General features: G+C 41.4%; 1 protein-coding gene across 7 annotated transcripts in view; it reads right to left on the bottom strand.

Moving 5' to 3' along the window:
- LOC122554242 (CMP-N-acetylneuraminate-beta-1,4-galactoside alpha-2,3-sialyltransferase-like) overlaps positions 1 to 20,823 on the bottom strand; it is a 627,037-nt gene that overhangs the window by 367,128 nt on the left and 239,086 nt on the right. For all 7 annotated transcript variants that reach the window (XM_043698962.1, XM_043698961.1, XM_043698960.1 and 4 more), the window contains one exon: positions 9,480 to 9,572. In XM_043698962.1, the coding sequence (XP_043554897.1) occupies positions 9,480 to 9,572 (93 nt within the window). The remainder of the gene's footprint in view (positions 1 to 9,479; positions 9,573 to 20,823) is intronic.

Below are 20,823 nucleotides of genomic sequence, written 5' to 3'. Positions count from 1 at the left end.
GCACCTCCACACACATCATCAATTGCATCCTCTGCCTCCTCTATATTGGGGAGACAGGCCGCCTACTTGCGGAGTGTTTCAGAGAACACCTCTGGGACACCCGGACCAACCAACCCAACCACCCTGTGGCTCAACACTTCAACTCCCCCTCCCACTCCACCAAGGATATGCAGGTCTTTGGACTCCTCCATCGCCAGACCATAGCAACACGATGGTTGGAGGAAGAGCGCCTCATCTTCCGACTAGGAATCCTTCAACCACAAGGGATGAACTCAGATTTCTCCAGTTTCCTCATTTCCCCTCCCCCCACCTTGTCTCATTCAAATCCCTCGAACTCAGCACCGCCTTCCTAACCTGCAATCTTCTTCCTGACCTCTCCGCCCCCCCCCCACTCCGGCCTATCACCCTCACCTTGACCTCCTTCCACCTATCGCATTTCCAACGCCCCTCCCCCAAGTCCCTCCTCCCTACCTATTATCTTAGCCTGCTGGGCACACTTTCCTCATTCCTGAAGAAGGGCTTATGCCCGAAACGTCGATTCTCCTGTTCCTTGGATGCTGCCTGACCTGCTGCGTTTTTCCAGCAACACATTTTCAACTCAGTCAATCAACCCCATTGTTACTTCCTCACTCTTGAGTTGGCACTCAAATCTGACTGTACATCGGGAAAAGCTAAATTTCTGCCCATCTATCCCACAAATTACCACACTCTCAGGTAACAGATCAGAAAGAATGCAAATTCGCTCATCTCTTACTATTAGAGACTGGTTAGATCCCATATTTCTCAAAATTATAACTTCTTGACCATGTTCCCTATTCTATCTGAGTAACCTTTATCCACAGAGGCAAATTCTTTATAGAGATCAGGTACTAACTCCATACCCAGCCCCTGTGCAGTCTTCTGCACCTCCTCAGCTCTTCTTGGGGTTTCCTTTACAACTTTCATTAATGCCACAGGCTGAGCTGCTTTTACCACATCTTTTCCCACAGTGCCTTTCTATAACGACTTTACCTGTTCCACTTTACCACAGTGGAAACACCTAAGGCCTTTCATCTCCTTGGAGCCTTTGTGTGGAGCTACAGGAGATGAGGGAGATACTAAACGATAATTTTGCATCAGTGTTTACTGTGGAAAAGGACATCAAAGATATAGAATGTAGGCAAATAGATGGCGACATCTTGGAAAATGTCCATATTACAGAGGAGGAAGTGCTGGATGTCTTGAAACGGTTAAAGGTGGATAAATCCCCTGGATCTGATCAGGTGTACCCGGGAAGTCTGTGGGAAGCTAGGGAAGTGATTGCTAGGCCCCTCGCTGAGATATTTGTATCATAGATAGTCACAGGTGAGGTGCCTGAAGACTGGAGGTTGGTTAACATGATGCCACTATTTAAGAAAGTGGTAAGGACAAGCCAGGGAATTATAGACAAGTGAGCCTAATGTTGGTGGTGGGCAAGCTGTTGGAGGGAATCCTGAGGGACAGGATGTACATGCATTTGGAAAGGCAAGAACTGATTAGGGATAGTCAACATGACACGGCAAATTATGTCTCAAACTTGATTGAGTTTGTTGAAGAAGTAACAAAGAGGATTGATGAGGGCGGAGTGGTGGACATGATCTATATGGACCTCAGTAAGGTGTTCAACAAAGTTCCACATGGGAGACTGGTTAGCGAAGTTAGATCTCATTGAATACAAGGAGAACTAGCCATTTGGATACAGAATTGGCTCAAAGATAGAAGACAGAGGGTGTTGGTGGAGGGTTGTTTTTCAGGCTGGAGGCCTGTGACCAGTGGAGTGCCACAAGGATCCACTACTTTTCATCATTTATAAAAATGATTTGGATGGGAGCATAAGAGGTATAGTTAGTAAGTTTGCAGATGACACCAAAATTGGAGGTGTAGTGGACAGTGAAGAAGGTTACCTCCGATTACAACGGGATTTTGATCAGATGGGCCTATGGGCCGAGAAGTGGCAGATGGAGTTTAATTTAGATAAATTTGAGGTGCTGCATTTTGGGAAAGCAAATCTTAGCAGGACTTATACACTTAATGGTAAGATCTTGGGCAGTGTTGCTGAACAAAGAAACCTTGGAGTGCAGATTCATAGCTCCTGGAAAGTGGAGTCGCAGGTAGATAGGGCAGTGAAGGCAGTGTTTGGTATGCTTTCCTTTATTGGTCAGAGTATTGAGTACAGGAATTGGGAGATCATGTTGCGGCTGTATAGGACATTGGTTAGGCCACTTTTGGAATATTGCGTGCAATTCCGGTCTCCGTCCTATCGGCAAGATGTTGTGAAACTTGAAAGGGTTCAGAAAAGATTTACAAGGATGTTGCCAGGATTTGAGCTATAGGGAGAGGTTGAACAGGAGCAGGAGCAGTGTTCAATGTTTTCCCTGAAGCATTAGATGTTAAGGGGTGACCTCATAGAGGTTTATAAAATCATGAGAGGCATGAATAGGATAAATAGACAAAGTCACTTCCCTGGGGTTGGTGAGTCCAGAACTAGAGGGCATAGGTTTAGGGTGAGAGGGGAAAGATATAAGAGAGACCTAAGGGGCAACGTTTTCACGCAGAGGGTGGTATGTGTATGGAATGAGCTACCTGGGGAAGTGGCAGAGGTTGGTACAATTGTAACATTTAAGAGGCATTTGGATGGGTATATGAATAGGAAGGGTTTGGAGGGATACGGGCCGGGTATTTACAGGTGGGACTAGATTGGGTTGGGATATCTGATTGGCATGGACGAGTTGACCAAAGGGTTTATTTCCATGCTGTACACCTCTATTATTCTTGGGCTTCTATTTTAACCTGTGATAAACAACGACCAGTGTTCTCTACTCTGTTTCATAGTGTAGGATTTCCCCTTCTCCCAACTGCTATCCCTCACAGGTCAGTTTTCTGGCCGGAAGCTTCTCTTATGCGCCAAAATGTATTCATCTCCTAATTCCACGGTCCTTCTCATTTCCTGAACTTTCTGTTCATCCACGTGAACTCTTACGATTTCTGGAAGTGAGTTTTTAAACTCCTCCAGCAGAATAATCTCTCTTAGAGTCTCATAGGTCTTATTTATCTTTAAGGCCCACATCCATCTATCAAAATGACTATGTTTAATGCTTTTGAACTCAACGTAAGTCCGACCTGGTTCATTCTTTATGTTCCTGAACCACTGACTATTCGCGCCTGGTATCAATTCATAAGCTCTTAAAATAGCCTGCTTGACCTCTTCATAATCTCTTGACAGTATGGCAAGTACCTCACTAGCTCTGCCTACCAGTTTAGTTTAAACTAGCATTACCCATAAATCCTCAGACCACTCCATCTACCTAGCCAATTTTCAAACGAAATAAAGAAAGCTTCAACATTTTCCTCATCAAAATGTGGCAGAGTTTTGACATACTTGTATTTTTAATTACCTTCTCTTTTAATCTCCATCCTTTCAACTCAACTTTGCTGACTAAGTCGCAACTTCTCAAGTTCAAATTCTCTCTTTTTCCTCAGCTAAGAAGGTTCTCTCTCTCCCTTTCTTCTCTCTTCGCTTAGCTAAGAACCTTGTCTCTCTCTCTTGCTCTCTCCCTCTTTCTTTCCTCTCTCTCTTTGTTTATCTTCAAACTCCATTTTCCTCTATTGTAATTTAAGTTTTTCTAACTCTACTGTACATGTATATTTCTCTGACACGTCTAAGTGTTTGAGTAATTCCCTTACAATTTCAGCTTTATTTTGTCCTTGATTAAACCCAAATCTAACTTATTTGCTAATTCTAAAAGTATGGCCTTTTCCTTTCCTTCTAAACCTTTTTGGCAAATTTGAGAATCATCTTCAAACTCCAGACTCTATCTAGCAATTTAAAGAGTCAATTCTCTCACTTTTAATTTCACCAACACAAGTCACTGAAGTTAAACAAATTGTCTCACCCACGTCTTATTTAAAGATCGAGGATACTAGCCTGCAAATGTTTAAAACTACTGGGCTTTTTTCTTACCCCAGACTCATCTGTCCAAATCTCAGACAGGATTTGCCTAAACCTTTTCAAATCGCGGACAAAAGCCCCTAAACTGTTCAAATCCTGGCGATAAACCCCCAAACTGTTACAACACGGAGTAAACCCCTCTGCTAATTTAAACCCGACACACAGAGAAGCTCACCTTGCGCCATAATCTGTTAAATTTCGAGGGGCATTAAACTATCCCAGAGGTCATCATTTAAAGTAAAAACTAACTATTTTATTCATTAAATCCTACAGAAAATATTAAAACCAGCAAATATTTACAACTCCTTTCTCTTTAACCTATCTTTTCCCTCTTATTCTACAATACTGGCCTGATAAAAAATCCCGATTAAGAGTTGCAAAAAAAAAAATCAGTTTCAAAACCAGCCAGCTTTGTCAATTTTCCTTTATAGATTTTCCTCTGTAGATTTTTCTCTGTCATCTTTTCTTCAGTATTCTGCTTTGCAGGTCTTTCATATGAACAGGTACCTTTCAGAGAGCTCTTCAGTTAGCAGTCTATACTTGTTGGTGTTCTTGGTAGTTTTCCCTCTAACTGTTCAAAATGTCTGGTTTTATACCCCAAAACATCAGACCATTTCCTTGGTTTGATGTTGTCAAAATATGAAATTCAAATTTGATTGATTTTGGTATCTGGGGCATAATTTAAATTGATTGGTCGAATTTGAATTTTTTTTATCATGGCAACTCAGCTGCACTATTAGTTTAATAGTCACATTTTACATTGCAGGAAGGATGTGGAAACACTGGAAAAGGTGTAGAGAAGATGTACTAGGATGTTGCCTGGTCTGGAGGGAAGGTCTTATGAGGGAAGGCTGAGGGACTTGGGTCTGTTCTCACTGGAGAGAAGAAGACGAAGAGGGGATTTAATAGAGACATAAAAATGATCAAAGGATTAGATAGGGTGGACAGTGAAAGTCTTTTTCCTAGGATGATGACGATGGCTTGTACAAGGGGACATAGCTGCAAATTGAAGAGTGATAGATTTAAGACAGATGTCAGAGACAGGTTCTATACTCAGACTGGTAAGAGCGTGGAATGCCTTGCCAGCCAATGTACTTAACTCAGCCACATTAGGGGCATTTAAACAGTGCTTGGATAAGCATATGGATGATGACAGGATAGTGGAGGGGAGGGGCTTAGATTAGTTCACAGATTGGTGCAACATCGAGGGCGGAAGGGCCTGTTCTGCACTGTACTGTTCTATGTTACATTTTAAATTCTTTCAGCACACTCTGTGCCTAAGTCAGTGCCAACTTCAAGTCTCTCTTAAAGGTATAGTACACACCTATACCTTCATAACACTTCTCAAGTCTCTAGTTTCCAGGTTTTTCATTGCAGCTCTTCTTGAATAAGGGATCAACATACAATACCTTCCAGTCTTCCAGGACCTCATACATGGCCAATGATGATGAAAAAAAATCAGCCAGGGGTCCCACAAATTCTTCTCTAGCCTTTTGCAAGGATCTTGGATATATCTTATCAGGAAGAGGAGATTTATCCACCTTCATACATTCAAATATGTCCAACACCTCCTCTATCGTGATACGGACTATCCCCAAGGTATCACCACGAACCTCCCCAAGTTCCCAAGACTTCATATAAGGAGCCCAAAACTGCTCACAATACTCTAAATGCGGTCTGACCAGAGCATTATAAAGCCTCAGCAGTACATCTCTGCTGACATATCCTAGCCTACTTGAAATGAGTGCTAACATTGCACTTGCCTTCCTAATTCTCAAATGAACCTGCATATTACCCTTAAGAGAATCCTGAAGTAGACTCCTAACTTCCTTTTTGCTTTAGATTTCTGATGCCTTTTCCTGTTTAGAAAATAGTCTACACCTCTATTCTTCCTTCCAAAGTACATAATCTCACACTTTCCCACATTATATTGCATCTTCCACTTCTTTTTCTGCTGTCCCAGTCCTCCTGCAACCTCTAACATTTCCTCAATATTACCTGTCCCTCTACCTATCTTTGTGTCAATGCAAACCTACCAACAATGCCAACTCAGTTCCTTTGTCCAGATCATTAATGTATAACGTGAATAGTTGTGGTCCCAACAGGGACCCATGTGTAACTCCATGGCTCTCTCCATGCCAGTATCTTGCTCCTAACATCATGGGTTCTTATATTACTTAGACACCTCCGTGCAGGATCTTGTCAAAGGCCTTCTGGAAATCCAAATACTTCACTTCTACTGGCTCTTCTTTATCTAAGAATTCCAACAGATTTGTCAGACATGATCTTCCATTTACACAGCCACACTGATAGCCCTATTTTTCGGACACTTCTAAGTACTGCAATCTCAGCCTTAATTATGGACTCTAAAATCAAACCAACAACGAAGGTCAGGCTAACTCACCTATCGCTTCTCATCTTCTGCCTCCCTCCCTTTTTAAACCAGAGTGTTACATTAGCCATTTCCCAATCCTCTGGAACCCTCCCTGACTCCAGTGATTCCTGAAAGATCACTGGGCGGCACGGTGGCACAGTGGTTAGCACTGCTGCCTCACAGCGCCAGAGATCCGGGTTCAATTCCCGCCTCAGGCGACTGACTGTGTGGAGTTTGCACGTTCTCCCCGTGTCTGCATGGGTTTCCTCCGGGTGCTCCGGTTTCCTCCCACAGTCCAAAGATGTGCAGGTGAGGTGAATTAGCCATGCTAAATTGCCCATAGTGTTAGATAAGGGGTAAACGTAGGGGTAGGGGTAGGGGTGGGTTGCGCTTCGGCGGGTCGGTGTGGACTTGTTGGGCCGAAGGGCCCGTTTCCACACTGTAATGTAATCTAGTCTAATCTAATCACTCCCAATGCCTCCACATTCTCCTCAGCTATCTTCTTCAGAATTCTGAAATAACAATCCACCTGGTCCAAGTTACTTACCCACCATCAGACACTTCAGCTTCCTAGTGCTTTCTCATTAGTGATGGTCACTGCATTCACCTCTGCCCCCTGACTCTCAAAATCCTGGTATGCTACTGGTGCCTTCCACTGTGAATTAGAATTTCTTCAGCCCTATTTTCCAGCAGTCCAAAGTTTACTCTTGCCTTTCTCTTACCTTTTATATGTCTAAAAGAACTCCTGAAAACTTCTTTTATATTACAAGCTAGCTTATCTTATTTCATGTTCTCCACCACCACCACCACCCCCCCCCCATTGCATTTTTAGTTATCCTCTGCTGGTTTTTAAAGATTTCCCAATTATCTGGCGTCATACTCACATTCATCAAATTGTATGCTTTTTATTTTGCTTTTATGCTGTCCCCGACCTTCCCTTGTTCGCCATGGTTGCCTTGTCATCACCTTAGTAGATTTCTTCCTCCTTGGAATGAATTTCTGCTATGCCTCCTAAATTATAGCCAGAAACTCCTGCATTGCTACTCCATCATCATCTCTCCTAGAATCCCCTTCCAGTCAATTCTGGCCTGCTCCTCCCTCATGGCTCTGTAATGACCTTTAGTCAATGTTACAACTGATTCCAGCTTCTCTCCTCTCTCAAACTGAATTCTGTCACATTATGGTCACTGCCTCCAGGGATTCCTTCCTTTCAAGCTCCCTAATTAAGTCAGTCTTCTTGCAAAGAGCTGGGAGAGTGCTAAATAATTGGATAGCAATTTCACATTGTTGGCACAGATATGATATGCTAAATTACTTAGTTCTGTGATTTAAGATAGTACATCATAAAACTCCTTCCATGATAAAACCTCAAAACATCACTGCAAGACTCAGATGCTTTTGAGTTGCCGCTAATCAGTTTATTCTTCTAATGTGGTAATCAAGCTCATATTTTAGTTGAAATCTGTTTGAAAGGCTGAATGGTCAATCAGGACAGGAGGTCTTTATAAATAGAAACAAATAGAAAAATATTATATTTAATACTGACTAACATCTACAGGAAGCTTGATTCAATACATTACACTGGACAAAACAAATATAACTATGGGAGGTAGTTCTCGCAGTCAGGCCTGTGATTATAGTAAAAGATAAGCAGTAAGAAAAGAAGCAACATTTTAGCCAGATGTTGTACATTTGGCAGGTTTCAATAATTAATGTCAATGCATGGAAATGTCTTTAAACTTCACACAATGCATTGCACATTTGCCATTATGCCAATGGATGAAGCACGTTTTAACCAGCCCTCAAATCTTTCCCCATCAGTCCCAACAATGGCATCCTCACATAGCATTAAAAACTGCTCAAGTTCCATTAGCAGACTACATTGTCAACTGAAGGATTTGCAGCTTGAACCAGTATTCATAACCGTTCAAGGCATTTTGCAATGTCCTTGTGACCTTGTGCATCTGACTGAACTAGTTGGTTCAAGATGCCTGACCTATCGCCAAACTATGACAGATGAAGGAACATCAACAATGGTAGGTTACTCATTCTCACCTACTTCAGAAAGCAACTCCTAAGAGAGGCTGCCTTTAAACACCACACCATAAATTCAAATATTTGCTTCCAGTCAGATTGTTTTTCATGTCGTGTTACAAAAGCAATCACACCAGACTCCCTGCTTCAGATTTACACTTGGTCAAAGTTAACGAGATAGTCTTTCTGATGAAAGGGGACCGGGGAGAAATCAAACCCAGAAAAGAGGAGTTTGAAAGAGCAAAGTTCAAAGGAGTGGGTGTGGTATGGATGAGATTTGGGCCCCTCCTCACCCCCACTGGTTTTCTCTCCATGTTCCCCATTCCTTCCTCTTGCATCTTGGCTTTCTGCCACTGAACCCCATTTCAAAAGTATGTACGATTTGATGATATCACACTACTTTCTACATGTAGTAGTGGCATCTGGAAAGGTCCAGGTGCTTTTAGGTTAACACAAACTGTTGCCCACTGTTGTGGGTGTCAGCAAACTGTAGAGATATCAGAAGTTGCTTTTTGTGAGAGTAATACTAATAGCTTTGCAATTAAAATGTTTTACCACATCAAGTCAAACAAGTTTCATAACAGCCACAGACAACAGCATCACCTGTAGTTTACTTTAGTTTCCTTCATGCTGCAATTTCCAGCCACACTTACAAGTTGAGGATTCTAACCCTGCTTACAGTTCCTAAAGAACTGTGGCCATTCACTGCACAAATATATCAACACCATAATTTAAGATTGTTACTCAGTTACTATTCAGCAAAGATTTATTTTAAAAATGTCATTTCGTAGCACCTCATCACATTCGGAGGACATCTTAAAATGCTGTTCAAAGTGCACAGGTTCTAACTTTATATGCTGAATTCAGTTCTAACTTTATATGCTTAAAGTTTGAATTTGAGAAACATGTTCATGAATAATGAGATAAGCTGCTTTTGCTGTTGTTAGTTGAAAGAAAAGTACAATTAAAATATATGTAATGTTGCAAAATAAAGTGATTCTCTGTTCAACAGCCACTTGGCATTATGGTCACTCAATCACACAGATTGTCTAAAAGCAGGGAGAGAAAAACAGAGAGAAACTTCGGGCTGCACTGATTTCTTACTTTGGGAAGATTGCTGTCATCTGTGCAGAGGCAAATCCTTTTCTGCAGCCACCTTCAGTGTTATTTCCATTTTTATAGGCCAAATCTGTTGAGCTGGAGAGGAATACAAATCGAAGATTAGTAACACAATCCTACAAAACAAATTCACAGAATTGATTACAGTATACACATTTACAGCAGGAGGCAATTCCAAACATTACACCAACACTCATGCTGTCAAAAAGCAATCTACTTTGTCATTTGCTTGCAAATCCACATACACTTTTAAAAAAATTTATATTTCCCTTCTTAACGAAACTTTGCGAATGCTTACACTGACACTGCTTCTCAGAATCGTTATGTTCAGAAGACCATTTGATATATTTTGCTGCATTTAGTGCCACTCCTCTCTTTTCTCCATATCTCTGCACACCATTTCTACCCAAATATTCACCTAATGCACTCTTGAATGCCTCAATTGAAACTGCCTCCACCACAATTCCAATGTTACAGACTAGGCCAGACCCCTGAAAACATATCAGGAACGCAGCCCAGACCCTACCTTTGCTAGCTGTTTTAAGCAGGTGTAAAATGGATATCCCAGGACAGATGTGGCTGGTTAAGCCACTTAGTTTTAAACAAATCTGAATTTATTTACAAGATTACGAAATGAAACACAAACAAAAGAGAACAGAATATAGAATAACAACCTATCCGAAAACCCAACAGATCATCCCAACTTAACAAACTTGTTCCAAATACTTGCAACAATCCCCATAAACACCCCTTGGCACAAAAAAAATCAACACAAGGTCTTACTGGAGAGATGTCAGAGAGAGGGAGGATCAGCATAGACCTGCTTCTTTGGGTCCTGATTTGGAAATGCCTGTGTTAGACTGGGGTGTACAAAGTTAACCACCTGATGAAGGAGCAGCGCTCCGAAAGTTAGTGCTTCCAAGTAAACCTGTTGGACTACAACCTAGTGTTGTGTGATTTTTAACTTCGCTGGGTCCAGCAGCTTCACAACGACTGACTGCTTTCCATGAACATCCAGACTGCTAAAACCAAACCAAACCAAACCAGAGCAAAGTTGAGCTGGGAGAACTGGCCACTCCCCTTTCATTGTACAAGTTTTTTTTAAAACTTGAAAACCTTTTGCCTGAGGCAGTATCTTTTAGCTATAATCAAATTGGCTCTAAAATCCTTCAAACCTAGACCCATAACCTTGTTAAAGGAACAGCATCATCACACTCGGCAGTGTAATTCCATACCCTGACTACTCGCAGTGTGAAAAACCCTTTTTCTCACATCACTCTTGTTTCATTTGCACATCACTTTAAATCTACACCCTCATTCTTTTTTTCACTTTTATGAGCAGAATAGTTTCTCTCTACCTAAGCTGTCCAATTACTGATGATTTTGTAAACCTCTAACAAATCTCCTCTTGATCTTCTTCTCTCCCAGAGAAGTCCCAACTTCTTCATTGTACCATTGAAACTGAAGTTTCGCATTCCTGAAATCATTGTTGTAAATTGCTTCTGCACACTTTCCACTGCGTTAACATCTTTCCTAAAATATGGCAAGTGTACAAAATACTCCAGCTGAGGTCTAAGAAATGTCTTGCTCAACATCACCTCCTTGCTGTAATCCAAATGCCTGTTAATAAACGTGAGAACACTGTACGTGTTATTAACTGTTCTCTCCATTTGTCTGTCATCTTCAGTAATCTATGCACATGTAAACTTAGGTCCCCAGTTCCTGCACTCACCTTAGAATTGTACTTTTTTTTTCTATTATCCTTCCAACCAAAGTGCATCATCTTACACTTCTCTGCATTGGACCTCATCTGCCCTCTATCTGCCAACGTGTCAATGTCCTCTCTGTTTAAAGCTCTTCAGATTTAGTGCCACCTGAAAGTTTTGAAACTGTCTGCACACCAAGATCTAAATTATTAATACATAACAGGAAAGGCAAAGGTCCCAATACCCACCATGGGGAACTCTACTACAAACCTTCAATATCTATTGACCATTTGCTATTGTACACTGTTTCTTTGGGCCAATTTTGTATCCACATTGTCACCGTCCCTCTCACATCATGACCTCTAACTTTCCACGCGAGTCTGTTGTGTGGCATTGCATCAAACATCTCCTTGAAATCCATATATACACATCGACACTGCTATGTTCATCAAACGTTTCTGTTACCATTTCAGAACTTCGAGTGAAATATTTCATGTGCTGACAAACACTTGTCGTCAAAAGCTCTTACCCTTTTCTCTGTAATTAATTTGGTCTTCAATGCATGCCTCTGTTTACTTGCTGCCTGACCAATGGCAACAATTGTTTTAACTGCACTTTCAAACCCTCTAAGCATGCATACTTCCCTCAGGTTTCATCTTAACTCACATCCCAGTGAAAACAATCTTAGTATCTCTCGCTTCTCTTTCCCATTATCATCTTAACAAATCGTTTCTGCCTCAATATGGCCTTAACATCCCAAGGTATCCACAGAAGTGTGATCAGTCAAAATAGACACCAAGCCAGAAAAAGAGACATCAGGAAGAACCTGAAAGGAGAGTGATGAGATGGAACCATTTAAGAGGGATTTCCAGCACATAGGGCCTAGAAGGCACAATAACTAATAGTAGAATGAAAAAAAAGTTGAGAAAGCACAACTGAACAGAATTGGTTGAACAGGAATGGAAGGATGAATCAGATTATAGAGATGGAGGAATGCAAAACAATGGACAAACACAAAGATTGGGATTTGAATTTGTGGCATTGATGAACCGGTAAACACATGATCTAGAACGGCAGGACAGGTTTAATGAGCTGAATGATTCATTCTTGTTCTCGTATTTCTCTGATGGGATTGTCCTGCGGGGAGATTCAAGAAACTGGGCTACATTCTCCAGTGTTTAGATGAATGAGAGACTCTCTCACAGAAATATACAAAATTATTAAAAGGATAGACAACATGGATGTAGAAAGAATGTTTCCCTTGGCTGTGGGCTCTCAATCCAGGGGGTACAATCTCAGAAAAACAGACAAGCCATTTTGGACCGAGTTGAGGAGGAACTTCATCAGAGGGTAGTGAATCTTTCGAATTTCCTACCTTTAGAGGGCTGTGCAAGCTCAGTATTGAAGTTAAAGGCAAAGATGGATTGATTTATAATTGTTGATGACATCAAGGGATATGGGGATAGTGCACGAATGTGCCTTTAAGGAGATGATCATCGGCCAAAGTATCTTCAGCTGCTTCAATGGCATTCCCTCCATCATAAGGTTAAAATTGCAGAAGTTCACTGATGATTGCCTAATGTTCAGCACATTTTACATTTCAAATGCAACAAAATCTGGATAATGTACACACCAGCAGTGGAAAGTGGCAAGTAACATACACAAGTGATAGGCAATGACCATCTCCAGCAAGGAAAAAAAACTAACCAATCTCATTGACATTCAACTGCTGAATCCCCAGCTATCGACATCTTGGGTTTGGGGGGAATAAAAATACGACAGATTCAGAATTCGACTAGTACAAAGGTTTGGAATCTTGCAGTGACCAACTTACCTCCTCAAAACTCAAAGTCTATCTCTAAGACACAATCAGAAAGTGACATACAGTTTCTCACTTGCCTGCATCAGTTACAGCTCCAAAAACACACAAACAGCTTGACACAAACCAGGGCAAAGCATTCTGATTGGCACCAGATCCATGAATATTCATTCTTTCCACATCACTGACAACACAGTAGCAGCAGTATCAGTGCAGGAGTTCACCAATACTCCTTAGACAGCATCTTCCAATCCCACAACCATTACCACCCACAAGGACAAGGACACTATCACCACTCACCATGCTACTTTTTTTTTTAATTCATTCATGGAATTGTGGACGTTATTGACTAGACCAGCATTTATTGCCTATTCTTGAAAATAAATCATCCCTGCTTCAGTGTCACAAATCCTAGATCTCCTATCTTAACAATATTGCATAAGTACCTATAACAAATAGAGTGCAAGAAGGGAGCTGACCATCAACTTCAAGGACAACTTGGTTTGGACAATAAATACTGGCCCAGTTATCAACACAAACTTCCCATGGATAAAATAAATAATTTAAAGTACCAAAGCAAATACAAAAGTGCTTTCTATACTAGATGAACAAGAGGAAGAGAATGCTACTGTTCAGTCAAGGCTGGCATCTTAGTTAAATACTGAAAAAATATTACATTAAAAAACCATGACAAATGTCATATCAGATGTACACATCAGATTTGACATCCACCAATCCTTCCAACACTATTGTGAAAACTAATTAACTGGTTTCTCATCTCATTGTCATTTGCAGAATTTTTCCAGATGCAAATGGCCTATTACTTACAGAGCAGTAACTCACTGGATGCCTTAAGATACTCTCACAAAAAAACATGAAAAAATACTATGTAAAAGCAATAAAAAATTATGATTTTTTCCTTGTGCTATTATGGTAGTTATTCCCAGTATCATAGGAAACGCATCTTGCATGTCCTCTATCATTATCACTTCACCTGACCAAGGAGCAGCGCTCCAAAAGCTCGTGATTTTAAATAAACCTGTTGGACTATGACCTGGTGCTGTATGACTTCTGTCTTTGTCCACCCCAGTCCAACACCGCACCTCCACATCATGACAACTGCATCATTACTGAACTAGCTCCACAATGAGTGAGTGTCTCACGAGAACAGCAGCAAGCTAATACAGTATTGTATTTCTATCCCAAATATTCTTCCACTTTGTACAAAGAAAAATTGAATTTATTGCAAGTTACCAACCACATATGACTGTTCTCATGTGTTAGCTGTTATTATTCTCATCAGTTTCTGCACATGCATTCCACAGTCTTTAAACCATGCCTTCTCTTAATGGTACCTTAATGCTTTGTCATTGGCTGTACATCTGGCTGACTTAGTTCTCCAGGGAGTGTTGTTCCTAAAACACTTTTTGCTGCTGTGTTAACTGCTGTTCAATTTCTATTTGGACGTTATAGTTCGCTGGGACTGATGATTGATGCTGTGACCAATGCAGATGCCAAGTTCATTCACAACTTCCTGATCAGTTGCACGCAGCGAAGGAACAACTTCTGCAGTTGCATGTTTTTTTGCCTGTGTTTGTGACACTGTATCTGGTCACTTAATTCCATCATGCGAGATGGAGATGAAAAGTGTGCTTTGTCATTGTCATATTATTACTTGGGCTGAGTCAAATTGAAAACACTGAAGGTTCCTAACTTGAACAACTCTCCAGTGCTCAATTCTGATAACTGCTTGGTAGTTTTGTCAAAATAAGATCAGGATTCCTGTTGTATAAGATTGCTTTTCTCATTCATGCCTTTCATTACTTCTGGCTTTAGTAGCTTTTTAATATTGAAAGGTTAGTTTGGGTGCATGCGATGAGTCTTTGTACTAGTTTACTCCCCATGCCTTCAGTAGGTATGCTTCCCCATTTGAGGATTACCTCACATACATTTGCCCGAGCATTTTTTTTTAATAATTCATTGATGGGATGGAGTCATCGTTAATGGGGCAAGCATCGTTTGGCCATCCTTTGTTACCATTATAGGTGGAGGTGAGGTATCTTCTTGAACCATTACAATCCATTTGGTTTGGGTAGACAAAACAAGACAACACTTCTTTTGCCTTCCTCAAACTTGTTTCAATTCCTTGGTGGCTTTCTTCAATGTGCTTGTGCATCTCTCCTCTCGATTCCTTTCGGTTTGACTTATTTTATTGTATAATGTCAGCTTGGACATTCAATTCATCTCTATATGCTATTGCGACCACAGGGTGTCCTTGATACTTTCAGACCATTGTTTCATCACTACTTTTCTCGTCACTACCTCTTGTAGAAGTTAAAGAGGTGTCTCTTACTGGGGATTTTGTTTATTTTGAGTAAGTTGTTTATCAGATTCAGTGACTCTGGGCTGGGCTGACGACTTCCAGAACATGTCAAGCTGTTCTTTAGTGAATTTGGAAAATTTCACCCTTTGCTACAGCGTTTGCTTTTTTATTTATTTGATTTGATTAGATTAGATTACTTACAGTGTGGAAACAGGCCCTTCGGCCAAACAAATCCACACTGACCCGCCGAAGCACAACCCACCCAGACTCATTTCCCTACATTTACCCCTTTGCCTAACACTATAGGCAATTTAGCATGGCCAATTCACCTAACCTGCACTTTTTTGGACTGTGGGAGGAAACCGGAGCACCCGGAGGAAACCCACGCAGACAGGGAGAATGTGCAAACTCCACAGTCAATCGCCTGAGGCGGGAATTGAACCCAGCTCTGTGGCACTGTGAGGCAGCAGTGCTAACCACTCTGCCACCGTGCCGCCCAGCACGGAACAGGAGTAGGCTACTAGGCTCTTCATGCCTGCACTGTCATTTAATAAGATAATGACTAATCTGATTATAACCTTAACTCTACATTCTTACATATCCCAATAATCTTTCATTCCCTTGGTAACTAAGAATCAACCTGCTTCCCAGCCTTAAAAATATTTTAAAAAATATATCGAAAGATTCTGTGTCTATTGTGTTTTGAGGAAGGAAATCTCAACAACACACAACCCTCAAAACCTTCAACAACATGACAGCAATGAACATCCATTTCCCTCACTTGTATGGTGTGTGCAGATGATCTTTCTGTTCAGATCCAAAGACAATGGAAAGGCATAAACTCTTGCATAGTTAAGCTGTAATTGTGTTAATAACTGGATGCAAGTACAACTGGTTATCTTGCTGCAGTAAGGCTGTTCCCAAATCCTAACTCACTAGTATTACACTACATGGTAACTTTACCACTTAGGTCAAAGCATATCAGCATTGGCATTGCCATTCAGAGTTAACTGATTTTAGTAGACACTGTTTATTGTTCAATGCTCCAATTGGTGACCAATTGGGAAAGTTTGCTAAATAGTAACAAATGCAAAAATGTTTGCAATGCTATTGCACCTGTTGGTCACTACACCGCAGCTATAGCTATCATCTTTCAGGATCTGGGTCAAAACATTTTGCTATCAGTATGTGATGTCAAGTACATGGAGGTCAAGTATCTTTAACCGTTGAACACAAAAATATTTGCTTCAAGTTCATTTGGGAAAACTCTGTTTGATAGATTTTGATCATGATCAGCAAAGGCTTCATCCGATGTGCCTCCACATCCATAAAGTACGATCATCACTATAGTTTTTACTGTGGGAAGATCATTAAATATGTCATTAAACAAGTGCAACTATCTGTATCTTCCAAATAGCATCCAGAATGTATTTAAAATGCTGATACTGGCAAGTGAAGCTTATTAAAAGTATCTGCTCTTTCTATCGAGGTCAGTGCAAGTTCACAGAATGACAGAACTGTTATGGTGCAGAAGAAAGCCACTGACTCATCGTGCCTGCACCAACTCATAAAACGAGCACCATTACTCAATGGCAATCTCCTGATTTATCCCATACCCTTGTACATTCTTATTATCCAAATAATCACCCAATTCCCTCCTGAATACCTCTTCCACACTTTCAGACACTGCAATCCACACCCTAACTACTCACTCTGTGAACAAGATTCTCCTGAATTCACTCATGCTCCTTATGAACATCACTTTAAATCTATGCCCTCTTGCCCTTGCTCTTTTTACAAGTGGGAACAGTTTCTTCTTATCTACTCAAACAAACTCACTCAAGGTTTTGAAAACCTCTATCAGATCTGCACTTTAGCCTCCTTTGTCCAAGGAGAATAATCCCAACTTCTTCAATCTATCCTAATAAATTCCTCAACCCAGAACAATTCTTGTAAACCACTTCTGCATTCTCTCCACTGTAGTCACATCCTTCCTATAATGTGGTACCTAGAACTGTACACTGGAATTGCCTCTGTAATGGCATTGTGAGTCAACCAAAAGAACGAAAACAACAGCTCCCCACCAGCTTCTTGAGGGCAACTTCGGAAGGGCAATAAATGCTGAGTGACATTGGCTTGGTCACATCATGTGTGAAGAAAACAATTTCCAGCTGAGGTGTAACAAGTTTGTTGTACATCACCTTCTTGCTCTGTACTCTATACACTTTTAATAAAGCTGACAAAACGCTTTACTGCTCTCTCTCTACCTGACCTGCAATCATCACATATACCCAGGTCCATCCAATCAGCCATCCCTTTGTCTTCTCAACTGTCTTTTTCTCTCTAGGAGAAAGTGGGGACTGCAGATACTGAAGATCAGAGTCTAAAGTTTGGTGCTAGAAAAGTACAGCAGGTCAGGCAACATCCAAGGAGCAGGAGAGTCAACATTTCGGCCAAAAGCCCTTCCTCAGGAATGAGCTATTTGGATAATTTTTTCTCTGTCTGGGCTCCATCTCCACTTATTCATTCACTCACTCCTTTCCTTTACTTCCAGCAACCACACATGTCACCACCCCACATTAGCACAAATATAATGATTTCCCAGCTACTAATAGTTTTGAAGAAGGGTCATGGACATGAAACATTAACTCTGCTTTCTCGCCATAGATGTTACCAGACATGCTGAGTTTCTCCATCAAATCGGGTTTTTGTTTTAAATCTCCAGCATTCACAGTTCTTTGTTTCATTACACCCAAGTTCTTCTGCACCCTCCTGAGAATTGTAATTCGTATTTCACATTGTCTTTCAATGTTTTTCCTTCAAAAATGCATCGCTTCACACTTCTCTGCAATGAAACTGATCTGCCCATGCCACCAACATGTCTATCCATACACAGTCATACAGTCATAAAGGTATACAGCAAAGAAAAAGGCCCTTTGGCCCATCATGTCCATGCTGCTTAAAAACAACCACCTATCTACTCTAATCCCAATTTCCAGCACTGGGCCCTTAACCTTGCGTGGCTTGGCATCGTAGGTTTGCATCTAAATTCTTCATTAATGTATAAGGATTTCTGTCTTTACCATCCTTACCAGCAGTGAGTTCCAGATTCCCACCATTCTCTGGGTGAAAAAGGTTTTTTCCCCTAACATCTCCTCTAAGCCTTCTGTACCTTACCTTAAATCCATTTCCCTGATCATTGATCCCTCCAGCAAAGGGATAGGTTTCTACCAATGTCCTGTACAGTCGCAACATGTCATCCCATTTCCTATACATAGTGTTCTGACCAATGAAGGCTAGCGTGCTAAATGCCTTCTTCACCACCCTGTCCTTTCAGCCATCATTGATTTCTACCTCTCTTGGAATCATACATCCTAACCGGGCTGCATTTTTGCTGAGTCATAAATTTCCTCCTTAAATGTCTGCATGTGCTTGCTAACTGTCATTCCTGCTAATCTATCTGCCCAGTTCATTTCAGCTAACTCTATCCAAAATTCACCCAATAGCAGCAGAGTAGGACACTTCAGACACAACTCACCTACTCCATCCATTTCTATTTCTTTCTTTTTCTCTCTTTGTTTCATCGCTTTTGTGCTTTTTTCCCTTCTCTCTTCTTTCTTCTCCCAGCCACAGAATCCTGGCCTCGGACTCGGTCTAGACCCAGCGAGGTGACCTCCCAGTCTGGTATGGCAGCCCTTCAGCTCAGCATGGCGGATTCCTGGCCCGACGCAGCGGTCTTTCGGCCTGGTGTGGTGGACCTTTAGCCTAGCATGGTGGTCTCTCAGTGGCCCAGCGTGGCAGTCTATCGGTCTGGCGTGGTCTCAGTGTAGACTTTCGGTCTTGAGGTGATTCCTCAAAGTGTGATCCCACCACGTCTAAGCATTTAAGTCAGACTGTAATGTTTGAACTTGTAGCTTTATTTCTTAATTTTCTACTTAAAATTGAGGTATGCAATGTGTAAGTTTTAACCTTACTTCATATGATTTACACTATACTACAATTACTGCAACTTTTAATGTCTAACTTTGTTCCTTTTTTCTACCTTGTTCTTAAGATTTTGTATCTAGGTACTTGTACCCAAGATGGCGCCTTGTAGAACATAGAACATAGAAGAATACAGCGCAGTACAGGCCCTTGGGCCCTCGATGTTGCGCCGATCCAAGCCCACCTAAACTACACTAACCCACTATCCTCCATATACCTATCCAATGCCCTCTTAAATGCCCATAAAGAGGGAGAGTCCACCACTGTTACTGGCAGGGCATTCCATGAACTAACAACTCGCTGAGTGAAGAACCTACCCCTAACATCAGTCCTATATCTACCCCCCCTTAATTTAAAGCTATGCCCCCTTGTAATACCCGACTCAATACGCGGGAAAAGGTTCATACTGTCGACCCTATCTAACCCCCTAATCATCTTGTACACCTCAATCAAGTCACCCCTAAACCTTCTTTTCTCTAGCGAAAACAGCCCCAAGTGCCTCAGTCTTTCCTCATACGATTTTCCTTCCATACCAGGCAACATCCTGGTAAACCTCCTCTGCACCCGTTCCAATGCCTCCACATCCTTCCTATAGTATGGCGACCAAAACTGCACACAATATTCCAGATGCGGCCGTACCAGAGTCTTATACAACTGCATCATGACCTCAGGACTCCGGAACTCAATTCCTCTACCAATAAAAGCCAGTACGCCATATGCCTTCCTCACCGCACTATTTACCTGGGTGGCAACTTTCAGAGATCTGTGTACATGGACACCAAGATCCCTCTGCTCATCCACACTACCAAGTATCCGACCATTAGCCCAGTACCCCATCTTTTTGTTATTCTTCCCAAAGTGAATCACCTCGCACTTAGCTACATTGAATTCCATCTGCCACCTTTCTGCCCAGCTCTGCAGCTTCTCTATATCCTAAATGTGTGGCAACATTATACACATTTCACAGTACTCCTGTACTTGAGTACACATGACATTAAAATCAAACCAATCTCTCTTCATAGCTCAAAGTCTACAGCCCAGACGACATCCTCTGCACCCTCTCCAATATGATCACATCCCTCCTATAATGTAGATTCCAGAACTGCACAATACTCTTGCTAGCCTAACCAATGCTTTATGCAGTTCTGCAATAACCTCATGCTTTTATACTTGATGCCTTGAATAATAAAGACAAGTAAACCATGCTGTCTTAACCCGTTAATCCACTTGTCCTGATACCTTAAGGGACCAGTGTACATCCACACCCCATGACCATCATCCTCTGCTTCCTTCCACTCAGCCATCTATGGATCCAACTTGCCAAATTTCCTTAGATCCCATGGGTTCTTATCTTTGCTATCAGTCTCCCATGCAGGACCTTATCTAAAGCCTTGCTGAAGTCCAAATAGACTATATCAAAAGCACAGCCCTCACTAATACACCTGGTCACCTCTTCAAAAAAATTCAATCAAGGTGATCAAACATAACCTCCCCTTA

The sequence above is a fragment of the Chiloscyllium plagiosum genome, chromosome 11, assembly GCF_004010195.1.
Source record: "Chiloscyllium plagiosum isolate BGI_BamShark_2017 chromosome 11, ASM401019v2, whole genome shotgun sequence".
Lineage (NCBI taxonomy): Eukaryota > Metazoa > Chordata > Chondrichthyes > Orectolobiformes > Hemiscylliidae > Chiloscyllium > Chiloscyllium plagiosum.
This window is presented reverse-complemented; position numbering and strand designations above follow the sequence as displayed.